At 36.1% G+C, this 13,134-nt stretch overlaps 1 protein-coding gene across 2 annotated transcripts; it reads right to left on the reverse strand.

Moving 5' to 3' along the window:
• Window positions 1-48: 48 nt before the first annotated feature.
• On the reverse strand, window positions 49-13,041 carry LOC128681494 (KAT8 regulatory NSL complex subunit 2-like). 2 transcript variants are annotated; one of them, XM_053765434.1, is made up of 11 exons: window positions 12,904-13,041; window positions 11,668-11,852; window positions 10,149-10,354; window positions 8,263-8,376; window positions 7,146-7,246; window positions 5,705-5,864; window positions 5,033-5,196; window positions 4,488-4,633; window positions 3,446-3,577; window positions 2,633-2,764; window positions 49-1,714 (listed from the first exon to the last, which is right to left on the reverse strand). In XM_053765434.1, the coding sequence occupies exons 2-11, from the start codon at window positions 11,827-11,829 to the stop codon at window positions 1,613-1,615; spliced, it is 1,419 nt and encodes a 472-aa protein (XP_053621409.1). In that variant the 5' UTR covers window positions 11,830-11,852; window positions 12,904-13,041; the 3' UTR covers window positions 49-1,612. The 2 variants fall into 2 exon arrangements, with proteins under 2 accessions (XP_053621409.1, XP_053621408.1); XM_053765433.2 differs by lacking the exon at window positions 12,904-13,041 and adding an exon at window positions 12,295-12,537.
• Between the last annotated feature and the right edge of the window lie 93 nt (window positions 13,042-13,134).

Raw genomic sequence — 13,134 nt, forward strand, 5'->3', positions numbered from 1 at the left:
TGATGAGCTCTTGACTGCATGTACATCTATGGATAAAAATAAAATACATTTCAGAGAAAGACAATTTTATTATGCAAGTATTTGTAACATGGCAACGATTTTCATACAATATTTGAGTTCTTACAACGAAATTACAAAATTAAGCGATTATATTTCTCAAATTTAGGCAATTTTCTAACAAAATCAGATTATGAATTAGAATGCTTTGTGCTAATAAAAGCTTGTCACGTAAAGTTTGATGAAATACAATGAAAATGTGTATAATTTATTTAAGTCATTCAGTCAGTGAATCTTTTTCAAAATCCGAAAAACAATATACCGTCTGATGCGTCATTTCTTACTGATAACGAATATGTAAACAAATTTTGCATACAAAAACACGAAATAATTTATCCATAATTAAATGGTTTTGTTGTACATGTGACACATGCTTTTTAAAAAAAATTGAAAATTAAATGAGATGAAAAAGTTCTGGTATAATATTCACACTCGATTCCAGAATTCTTTCATCTCAACATTTTCATATTTTTTCAATTATTTATTATTAACATATATAGCTAACTAGTGAAATCGAAGAGCTATGAAAGTCCCTCAATATGTGGAACTTTCAATAACGATGAAATGACCTTCTTCTCATCCAGAAATTCCCACGAGTGTTGCCTCGAAACGCAACTACTAATTTATTTCTTTTACTTTTAGTACTTTTTCAGTTACTGATAGTCTGCTATTTTGAGAATTTATTTATTTTGAAAATAATGTCTCTCACGTTTAGTGAATTCGTGGCGCAGTCACATCGTAAATTTTTTGTAGAACCACAATATCTTTAACTATATTTACAACAAGCTGATATACCTATTATCTTTGGAATGATTATAATTTATCTTCCAATGATGTCACCAATTTCTTGTTCTTTTTTAATATACACATATGAAAATGCATGGACATTTTTTGTATTTTGAATTTTTGACCTGAATAGAAATATTTCTATATTCTAACTATAACAATATAGAAATATGTGTAAATTAAAAATCGACCGTTACCCAAGAAGCATCAGCTGCCGCAGACAGCAGCATATAGAACAAGCATCACATATAAATCTGTGCCAGACCCAGTGAGTCCTTAGAGGACAATTTGGAGTCTACTTAAAATATTATAATGTATATGTACCTATTCTATTCATCATTTATCAAATGTTCCAGTTTATATTTTTCTAATCTCCTGTTTATACCACAGATAAGATGCTCTATGGTTTAAAACTAACACTAGGTAGCACTTTCAAATATCGCTCCACATATAATTTAGATTTACAGACTTGATTTTCAACACATTTTTACTTTACAATGTTCTCACTGTAGGACCTATGGAGCCCTATTTAACGCCACTTTAGGGTCCACACGATACTATTTAACTTATTCTTTTGCACTGTTCACTTTAACACTTCACTGTTCACACTGTAGGAACGCAGCGTGTAACTTATATGGAGATTCGTCATACGTCGACGCACATAAATGTCAAAACTTGGCAACGTGCTATGTCGACGCAACGGAGCCACGGAGCCGGGCCCTTAAGGTCCCTACTCGAGCCCGTATGACATGACGTCATATCCCTCGTGTCAGTCGTAACCAGGGTGTGCGGGTAGGTTGTCCTCCAGCTCGCGGATGTCCTGAGAGTCCACACTCGTGCGGGACTCCGTCTCGCTGTCCGATTCGTCTTTCTGTACAAATAAAGGGCTAAGTGTGTGAATTTGATATTTTTAAAAGGTTTGATTTTTGTATGTTAAAAATAATATTTGGTAAAAAAATTGCATTTAGCCACGGATTTAGTCATACTATCTAGCCGCACTCTAGCACCACCATTACATTTTCATTAAATTATTAGCAAAAAATAAAGATCACACTAGAAAAAGTACTTTAATCATTTTCCATAACACATTGTAGGGTGAATTTCACGAAGTTTTGAACGCCGCCGCAGACTGTTTACTAAATTATGTATCATACACAGTGATAAATTTAATTATCCTATTTTATAAATAAGTAAAAGTACTGGTACATACAATGTTTAATTATTTTTTTTAATCTTTATTCGAAAAAAATGTCGGACACGAATGAAACGCTACACGCCGCGTTCAAACTTCACTTTAGTGAAATTCACCACGTAGTCAAAGTTTATTAAAGTGAAAACGGTGACCACCAAAATCAGTGTAGTCAATTGTGACTACTGAGTGTAAAAACTCTCTCTTCATAGTCATATACCGCATGGCTGAGGTAGTAGTTTTAAATAATATCCTTTACCTATATTCTATTCAACATGGACTGATATAAAAGGTAAACAAAAAGACGAGAAATAAACAAGCCAGTAAGCGACATGACTCCATAGAAAATCAGAATAAAATGAACAGAGGTATAACGAGAAATAATATCTTTTGCTCAAGGTTTTTTTAATTTTGTCTCAGTCCAAGATAAATGAAGGTATATTGGCACAATTTGTCACGAATTTTTTTTTATTTTATACCAAAATGTTGAAAATGTCATGCTACGGTTTTAGTTAACTGAATTTAATAGGTAGTTAGCAAAAACAACACAAATCAAACCATCAGTTATATTGCGCTATACAGAAAAATCACGAAGATTACCTTTAGTGTGAACGCTGTGTAGACGGGCGGGTTGGTGTGGTAGCGGCACGCGGAGGACGGCAGCGGCAACTTGGGGATCGGCTCCGCACACACGCACAGGCCGCGCGTGTCGCCACACGCCGCGAACAACACCTGCAGATATATTTTATTTTTTATCTTTATATCGCTGTCTGCCTTTACCTGTTCAGTTTTATAATGTTTGTTCCTCTGAATTTTGCTATATTATTAATATTAATATCATTCGATCGTTTCATACAAAGTTCTAATTCTGTATTAAGTATCCACAATATTTTTAGAATCTATATTTTTTGTTTCTATTATTTCTTCTGCAATATGATTCAAAACAATATATAGATTATAAATCGTAATCATAATTAATATTATAAATGCGAAAGTAAATTTATTTGTTTGGCAAAAGCTATTTATATATAAGATATATTGCAGATAATATAATGAAATACATACAGGGTGTAAAATTATATTCGACATAGGGAAAAATACATTTCCCTAAGAAAATCAGTTTTCGAGATAATGAGGGTTTAACGTTGAATTAATTTTTTGCACATTTGTATAATTTATCACGCAAACATCATTTCATCCAAAGAAACCTTTTTAAATTTTAAAGAATTTTCTATCAAAACTAACGATAAAGTTTAAAACATGCAATGAACAGTGCCCATCGCATCGGCCCCAAACTCACCGCTCACGGCTGATTCGCGCGCGAGCGGTCATTGACCGTGCTTTTTTTGAATTCTTGTATTATTTTTTCCAGTCAAGTTTTAACTCTTAGTGAGTTTAACTGGTGGTCCGGACCTGGTGCGCGTCGTGCAGCACGTGGCGCAGACAGTGGCGCGCGGCCGGCAGTGCGGCGCGCGCGCAGCGACCGCCGTCCGCGTGCGCGCAGCGCGACAGCGACTGGTTGCGCGGGTGCGGGTTGTTGTCGCGCTGACGTACACATACAAAATACAATATCAGTATCATTATTTCACGGGTTCGATACCCGGTCGGATCGCGATGGAAAATTATCTTTTTCTGATTGGCCCGGGTCTTGGACGTTTATCTATATATGTATTTTTTATAAAATATTGTGTCGTTAAGTTAGTATCCCATAACACAAATCTCCAAATTACTTTGGGACAAGCTCAATCTGTGTGATTTGTCCTAATATATTTATTTATTATGATAATCATCCTTGAAAAACTAAATGCTCCCGTGGGATTAGAAAATAAACGCGGGAGAAACCGCGAGCAATATATATATATATAATTATATTAATCTTCTTTCTCATGAGAAATTCACACAGGCGAAGGCCCGTACAAAAACTAGTAATAGATAAGGAAAAAATAAAAACTGTTAATGATAATATTGACAAATGACTCATTCTAACTATAATATTATAAACGCAAAAGTAACTTTGTTACCTCTTCACGCTCTGTCTACTCAACCAATCTTCTTGAAATTTTGCATACATGTAGTTTGAAGTATACAGAAAGTAGTAACTGGTCCCGAGAGAAATCACGCGGACGAAACCGCGGACAAAAGCTAATCAACAATTATACTATATTACAATATTTTAGTAATCGAAAATTCCACTTCAATTATATCGAATTGATCAGTTTTATTGATCACATGATTATAATATATCAGACAGATACATCTTCAGTTGTGTCTCAATTATCAGTATAGCCAACAACAGCATTCCCAAATACGGGTTGACATCAAGCCGGTGGCCGGTCGTAAAATCAGTTCAATCTTCAGTTTATAATTTACGCTTCAGTCAAGATTTAAGAGAGAAAAAGAACAAAACTTGACTTTTTTGCAACTTCAACATTTTGAGACTAAAGATATAATTCACCTTGTTTCTCTTGTGGTTTAGCTTCCTCGCCAGCACGGCGTTGACACCATGCGGCCGCCTGTACGACTGGTACGCCAGCAGCTTGCGCAGCTGACGGCGTTCACGAGCTGACAGAGGCCCGCTGACGGCTTGGGCGTTTATACTGCCTGGAATGGAATCAACAAATCAATATTAAGATATAAAATTAATATAAAGGGGGCACAATAATGTGCAAAAAACAAAAAAATAATAATAAGTTTTTTTAAAGAAAAACAGCTTATATTATCGTCAGATCTTTTGTGCGTGAACGCGTGAATAAAAAATCATGTCAGCGCAGTTGGCGAGTTTCCTCGTCGGGAGCCGATCTTGGGTGCATCATCAGGTCACGCTTATCATAATAATACATTATCATGGAAACTGAAGCGACGTGGAAAATTTCAATTCTGTAGTACATCATTCTGTAGTATTAGCGGAAGTAACTATGTGAAATTTAACTTGTAAGATAGATAGACTGACAGACAGACAAACATCAGTACAAGTTACAGTAAATGCTTATAATGACTTACAATACTGTTCCCTTTCAGCTTTAAGGTTTGTCAAATATTTCCTCCTCGCAGATAGCAGTAAGGTGCGCAGCCTCTCCATCTGCCTTATATACGCTGACTGTAACGATTTTAATACGTTCTTAGCTTCGCATACAGCTTCTTCGGCTGTGTAGACTCCCGCTCGCCTGACAATAAATTAAAATTTCATTATTCAAACTACCTTTTGCCCGCGTCTTCTTCCGCGTTAATTTTCCGGGATGATAGGTACACTATGTCCCCTTCTCCACACTTTAAACAACATGTATGCAAAATTTCAAGAAGATTGGTTGAGTAGCTATCTAGCCTGTTTGTTTGTTTACAACATACAAACTAACAAACATGTACTATTTGTATTGTGTGTACTAGTGAACTAAACTGTCCACCAGTGTGCAGGTTTCCTCACGATGTTTTCCTTCACCGGAAGCAAGTGATGATGGTCTATGAAAAATACTAATACAAGAGTCAAATTACACTTGATTGCAAACTCATATGGCACGAATAGGGTTCGAACCTGGGACCTTTCGTTCTCAGACGGAAGGTCTTAATTACTAGGCCACCGCCGCTTCAATAAATAAATATATGTTGGAAACAAATATGGGAGGCTTTTGACCAGCAGTGGGACCTCGAGAGCTACATAAAAAAAATATGCCTCACCATAGAGGCTGCTCCTCGCACGGCACGTCTTCAGCATCTGACAGGTCGAACGTGTGACAATCTGTCATGTTGACGCTGTCACTGTCACTGTCGCTGGCGCTGCAGCACTCCATTATGGAGGCCGAATAGGCGGCGTTTTGGGCTGTGGCGTCGATTTGCTCTGAATGAAATATAATAAAATTTATTTGCATGTTGTTGAAAGACTATAAGGCCAAGTTCTGTAGTTTTTTTTAATATGTATAAAAATTTATAAGAAAAAACATTTGTAATGTATGTAGGTATATAAAAAAAATGTATTTCTTTTACTAACACTAGTATATGTAAACATTGTTACTAACATTATGTGGACTTTGAAATAAATATAGGAAATCTAATTGAATTTGGTCCACGACTCCGTCCGCGTGATTTTTCCACGGGAGCAGAGTGCGTAGTGCGACTTTGGTATTTACATCTCACCATCGAGTCGATTCGCAGTGAGACGCAGCGAACCAATCACAGCACGCCTTTCTAACGCAACGGTGTCGTTAAACACCGCAATGTGATTGGTTCACTCAGTCCGAATCGGTTCGATAGTGAGAAATGAAAAGCAAACTCACACTTAGCCCCGTGGTATTTTTTCGGGATGAAAAGCGCCTAATATGTACTTAAATTTTTAATACAATGCCTATTTTATTATTACGGTTTTGACTCGTGCAGAGAACCCCTATAGATTTTAGTTAAACAATAGGCACTAAAAATGGTGATAAGTATTTTTTAAAGGTAACAATATGTGTACAATGTGGAGGTTATCTACTTCTGTTTTGTCTATTATAAATGACGAGTTTATTGTACTTTCGTGAACAATAACATGTATAGATGTGATAACAATTCTTTTGTGTTTGAATGTCGGTTAAATTAAAAGGATTGTCAAAGACTTTTAAAGTGATAATATCACATCATTTTAAACAAATGGTTTTATTTTTTTGTTAAATGTACAAAAACATTTTCATAAGAGCAAACGAAGAAACTTTTTACCGCAGGCGAAGTCTTGTGTAAAAAATACCAGTACAAATAATTGAAAATTAACAAAGAATATATATACTTATGTAAAAGTTCTAATGTTATAAATGTAGTTTGTTACCTCTTCACGCTCTATCTACTCAACCAATCTTCTCGAAATTTTGCGCACATGTATTTTAAAGTGTGGAGAAGGACATAGTGTACCTTTCATCCCGGAAAAATAACTGTTCCCGTGGGAAATTTACGCGGGCGAAGCCGCGGGCAAAAGCTAGTATATACATATTTTTTGTTTATCCAGTTGTTGCCGATCCTTATCGAAGGCCGACAGTTCGTCGGACCTTCGGTATGCCTTGCGATCTTTTCCCATCAGTCGGTACCCAAGAAGTCACTCTTATAAATAAGGGATATAAGTAATTATGACATAAATAGAACATAGACTCACTGAAGGGATCGACAGGCGTTGGAGCTGTTTGGTCCTGATCAGCCGGATCACTCACCACCGACACTGAGGACGCGCACGAAGTAGTTCGGGGGCGTTCGGGCCTTCAATAATAACAAGCAAATACATTAGGCAACATTTGACACGCAACATATGACCTATCTCACGTATTACCATTGACTCGAGTGAAATAGCGCATAGTCGATCTCACTCGTTCAAATTGTAATGAAAAGGAAAGAACGATATGTTGCGCGCCAAATGTTCCCGGCGGTGAATTTCACGAGCGTTTTGAACGCCGCCGTGGGCTGTCATTATTAGTGTTTATTAAATTGTACCATACACAGTAATCAATTTAATTATCCTATTATATAAATAGTACTGGTACAATGTTAAAATTCAACGCTCGATCGTGAATATTAAGTATATTCACGATCGAGCGTTGAATTTTTTCCATCTGTCTATACTTTTCTCTGTCTACGGTTACAGCACTGGACGATCTCCTGTGCCGGAAATTTTAAATATTTCTTAATATACGTATCTCGATCGTGAATAGAACCCTCGATGTCTAAAAGCTAAATAAATACTACTTTTCTCTGTATACATTTACACTCTCATTTGAGCGACTTCTCGGTTGCTTCCTCAAAGACAAAAATTATTGAAATATAAATATATTAGGACAAATCACACAGATTGAGTGAGCCCCAAAGTAAGTTCTCGACTTGTGTTATGGGATACTAACTCAACGATACCATATTTTATAACATATAAATATATATAAATAAACATCCAAGACCCGGGCTAATCAGAAAAAGATCATTTTCCATCATGACCCGACCGGGGATCGAACCCGGGATCTCTCGGTTCAGAGCTTAGCACTTTACCACTGCGCCACCGAGGTCAAAAACATGAGTTTACATTTTTTACAATGTGGTGTTAAAAGAAAAACTTAATTCTACATTTTTGAAATATGTAGAATTAAGTTTTCCTCAATCGTTGGGCGTCGGAGTCCAAGGTCCGCCTAACCTTCTACGGTCACCTCCACATTTGAGAGATTTCCCGGTTTCTTCCTCAGCCGTTGGGCGTCGGAGTGCAGAGTCCGCTTATAGTTTACAGCACTGACCTGACATAATGCTGGAGCTGGTTGAGCAGCGTTTCGGTGGTAGTTACAGGAGGCGGCGGCGCCGTGGCGCGATGGCGGCTATGTAATGCCGCCCTAGCGTGCTCGAAACATAAGCTGCAATTAATTATACTACATTTTACCCATACTAACATTATAAAGAGAAAAGATTTGATGAAATTTGGCACAGAGATAGACGAAACGTAACATAGGCTACTTTTTTATAAATATACTTGTCTTACCCGCCGCTAGTAATGAAATTAATTAACTTATAAGACCCACATTTGTCAATTGAAGTCTTTGGAGAAAAGGCCGCGGTGAAGTTTGTTGCGCAGCTTCTTCTTCAACCGCGCTTTGGGAGTCGGCGCGGCGGTAGACTTAGTTTTAAGTTAATTTTTGACGTCAATATGTATCGTCTTAAGTTGAATAATTTTGAATTTGAAATTATGATTAACTAACGGCCTATCCTGGCTTTGCGCTGGTAACACTAAATTCAATTATACACCTAATTCTTTCCTCAGGCATACACTGTCTATTGGTGGAAACCGCATGAAAATGCGTGCAGTAGTCTTTGAGTTTATCGGGAACAGACAGACAATCGCGGCAAAGGACTTTGTTGTATAGTAAGGATAGGAGTTTTACAAAAGTGACACAAGCTATTATGGTCGTCTTGTACAAAATTGATACTATGGATATTTGCATAGGTAGAAAGGGGACAGATCTTAATAGTAAAACTACATAGAACACCATATAGCTCACTGATGAGAAACATATTAAATTCAATGAGAAACAAACTAAAGTAAGTGAGAAAACTATTAAAATTAGTGTTAACCCTAACAAATCTGGCGAGAAATATATATTATGTTACGACCACACCTACTTACGCAGGTCTATACGAACTTTCATTTTTATAGCAAGCAAATGAGATGCCAATACTTCGTTATAGACCTATATTCAAATTTTTTTCTATCCATGATATCGATATCTGGAAAGAGCTTATGTAAAAGGTTTTAACTGCGGTAGAAACTTTTTAGTGTCTCTTTAAACAGTAACTTATTTAAAGCACCGTCATCAGCTTCGTAAAATTACCAAAGTAAAAATAACTATTATGTATTAACCCATTAATGTAATGCATTTATTGCGCGAATCAGTTAATTCTACTTATATAATATCAGTTCTTGTTTTTTTCACCTAATTGGATATGTATATTGTCAACACACTATACTTAATGTTTTTTGTCAAGTTTTCGGCACTGTTTGTCTATATCTAACATGTTATTTTTATTGTAAAATGTCTCTTGTAATTACTGTTTGTGCCAAAATATATTTTTTAAAATTAGCACGATGCTATTGCTATTTCGCTTGCTATGAAACTGAAAGAACAACGATAAGTAGTAAGCATCGCGAAGCCTATCGTGACAAGCTTCGAGATAAGTATGGACACAGCGTAAATGTTATTTTAAGTAGTAATATGACCTGCAGAGTATATAGTAATTATATATTAGGATAGGACAAATCACACAGATTGATCTAGTCCCAAGTAAGTTCGTGACTTGTGTTATGGGATACTAACTCAACGATACTATATTTTACAACAAATACGTATATAGATGAAAATCCAAGACCCAGGTCAATTTGAAAAATATCATTTTCATGTTGAGTTGACCTGGGATGGAACCCTGGACCTCCAGTGTAGCAGTCCGGCGTGATGACCATTAGGCCACAGAGGTCGTCGTATATATCGAATAGAATCATACAGGAAAGGTGTCTTAAGTGAAATGGCAAGTGACAGAGCACAATGGAAGGAGTTGGCATAGTCAGCCGTCCCCAAATAAGTGGGAAAAACTATGGGGACAAAGGTACAGAAGATACTAGCTATTTCTGTCTCACCTCTGTTCGCGATGTTCCCTCTCTTTCGGCGCTGGCTCCTGACATCTTTCTCCATCGCTGTACGTATGTGTGCATTGTCTATAAGGCGCTGTTGGATCTCTAGTGATGTGCGAGAAACAGTACTGCCTCCCGGAGACAACTGGTAATGTGCAGTCGTAGCCTTTGAACGCGCATGCGCGGGAGCGCGACATTATTTCTTTCTGTAGCTGAAAATAAAAAATTCAAACATAGTTTATTCTGAGATTCTCCTATTGTTCTGAGTCTGAAATTAGTCTATTACAGGCTCTTTTCACGTTATATTCTAAATTAAACAATTTTTATCGAAATACTATTACAAACTACTAGCATTTCGGAACGACCACTGCTGAGAACAAAGGTCGAAAGAAACTCATATTTTTATAAAAAAAACGGCTGTGAAAAACCAGGCCTGGCGACCGGTCAAATTAGTAGTACTTAGTACTTATTAGTAACTAGATTTTGCACGCGGCTTCGCCCGCATGACATCTCTGCAAAAGCAGGACAGATATAATTTTCATACAAAGAATATCAGAAGATTCATATCCCATTATAGTCATAGGGGTTGATTTTTGAGAAAAAAAAGTAACTTATATTTGAACGGGGGTCTTCAACTACATGCATACTACATTTCATCAAAACAGGTCCAGCGGTTTAGCGGTGAAAGGCGAACAGACAAACTGTCGCATTTATAATATTAGTACGGATTTACAAATACTAACTCGCCACTTGAATACATGAATACAATAATATTCAGGAAAAAAAAAATACGTCCATAAAAAATTGAACTGATAAAGCCACGTGCAAATCTTTTACCTGACCCAAATTTCTAGGAAACCAATGCGTTTAACCCTTCCAGCGACAACAAATTACAAGGTCACTTTTTTACTCGTTACTGATCTTTAGCTATTGTTTTACCGTTTCTCAGGTAGTAGCAAAATACCAGTTCACCCCATCCCACCCCTTCCAGATGGGGAGATTTTTGCGATAACCAGTTTAGTGTTACTATTGAGAGTGACTCGTGAACAAGTGAAAGTTAGGTGTCGGTTGTGTTAGTGACCCAGTGTTATAATACTATGTAAGTACCTAATACTGTCTTATTCTAAGCTATGGGATTATTCCCATTGCCGCCTTATGGCGGCATATTTTTTTATAATAAAAACTTGATTTCGGCTTGCCTTGGAGTGCCTATATTCATAGTTAAGCTCCATGGATGTCGTACGATGCGACTAAGGAACACTAGTACATACAATAGTATCGATACTATCAATTGTTTATTCTGCGATATTACGATAGTATTCTAAATTATTTTAAAAATCGTCGGTCGATAGTTAAATTCGCCAACACACTAATTAGTAAAAATTATTCAAATTCAGAATTTTATTTTTAAAAATACATAAATTGTATGCAATCGAATAATGATTCTTAGTACTTATTAGCTTACATACTTACTTATTTTTTTATATAAATGAAATTTTGTTTTTTTTTTAACTTGCTTTTTTACCTGTGCACGAAGCTTGTCCTCCTCTGCCTTTTTAACCAGTTCCGGATCTGGAGGTTTTATAGACTTCACGTGCGTGATCCGGATACCCGACGAGGGCCTAGGACCTCGACTGAGCATCCTCACTTTAGGCAGGTGCATCATTTTGCGCGGCTGCTGCGACATTTTCGATATATCCGATGGTTTAACTGAAATTAGAAAAATATTGATGAAATACCTTACCTACTCTATGTCTGTTGCTCAAAAAGTATGAGTAGGTTAGAGAGAGGGCATCTAGACGATCAATTAATACCTAATGTACAATATGAATAATAAGTGAATAATTCGCTGTTGATTTGGTCAAGTAGGTATTCTTGTCATTCATTAATGCACCATAATTTGACCGTTTATAGGCCGTCTATAAGTTTTGGTACGGTGTAGGCTGGCAGCTTAAATATAGGTATGATGGGTTGGTAGGTATTGTATTGTAACCTCACTTAGGTACTTTGTGTTCCCTGCCTAACTAAACAATATTATACCATGGATTAAATTGTACTTTAACCTTGCCTACCCTACATATCTTTATTAAATGTACATATTATAGGTACATATTCAATGAGAACGTCTAAATAATAGTTATCAAAAACTTACGCTCGGATATTCTAATATTATGCGCTTGCAAATATTGGCAATTTTCACTTCTTATCAGAAACATATTTATTGAAATTATGTATATTTATTTCTGAGTGTTACAATCACAATGAATTAATATACGAAGAATTACTAATTGAATTGAAATAAATTAACTTATCCAATGTTATGCAACATTAATTACGCGACGAAAATTTAATTTTCCTTTTTTTCTTTCACGGAAAAACCACGTATGTACCTAGGCGCGCAAAATTTTCACCTTCGCGTAGCAGGTAGTCATAATTACTTCTTAATATTTATAAATGACTTTCAAGAAATATTTCAGCATTATCAACAAAATAAAAAAGTTCAATAAAATAATTAACAAATTACTACAGTGATAATGGGCATTTAAGTGATGAATTCGCAAATTTCAACGAAACAAATAGTAAAGTGTATTGTAAACAGTGGTGGGTCGGCCATTTGCACGGTGCCACAGAGTCTTTAGGTCTGTAAATTTAAAGTCGGCTAATTGCCTCAAAAAGTTAATGATTAGCATCAAAAATATGTACAAAACAAAGAGCATAACGTATACTACAAGAATAAATATAGTGATAAAGTGAAATGTACCTGTGCTTGTTCCAGATCTTCATTCTGTCACCGGAGACCTCACTACGTTCACCATCAAGTTTTGCAATGGCGTCCGATTGAGAATACCTATTTACGATTCCAAGTAGTGACTTTTATTTTCATTTAGTTTCATTTCATTATACTTAATCAGAATTCCTTTTTATTTTTTTAATTTTAATTAGTGAACACTAGTGTATGAAAATGTTCAAAATGATAAAATATTAGTTTTTT

This window comes from Plodia interpunctella, chromosome 27 (genome assembly GCF_027563975.2).
Source record: "Plodia interpunctella isolate USDA-ARS_2022_Savannah chromosome 27, ilPloInte3.2, whole genome shotgun sequence".
In the NCBI taxonomy this organism is placed as follows: domain Eukaryota; kingdom Metazoa; phylum Arthropoda; class Insecta; order Lepidoptera; family Pyralidae; genus Plodia; species Plodia interpunctella.

Bases quoted from the DNA above. Each gene is read 5' to 3' on its own strand.
- LOC128681494 (XM_053765433.2), bottom strand. From the start codon at position 12,358: ATGTTTCTGATAAGAAGTGAAAATTGCCAATATTTGCAAGCGCATAAT. The intron at 5,197-5,704 runs GTGAGGCATATT...ATTTATTGTCAG, and splicing joins TGCGAGGAGCAGCCTCTATG to GCGAGCGGGAGTCTACACAG. The intron at 4,634-5,032 runs GTAAGTCATTAT...ATTCCATTCCAG, and splicing joins AGCTGAAAGGGAACAGTATT to GCAGTATAAACGCCCAAGCC.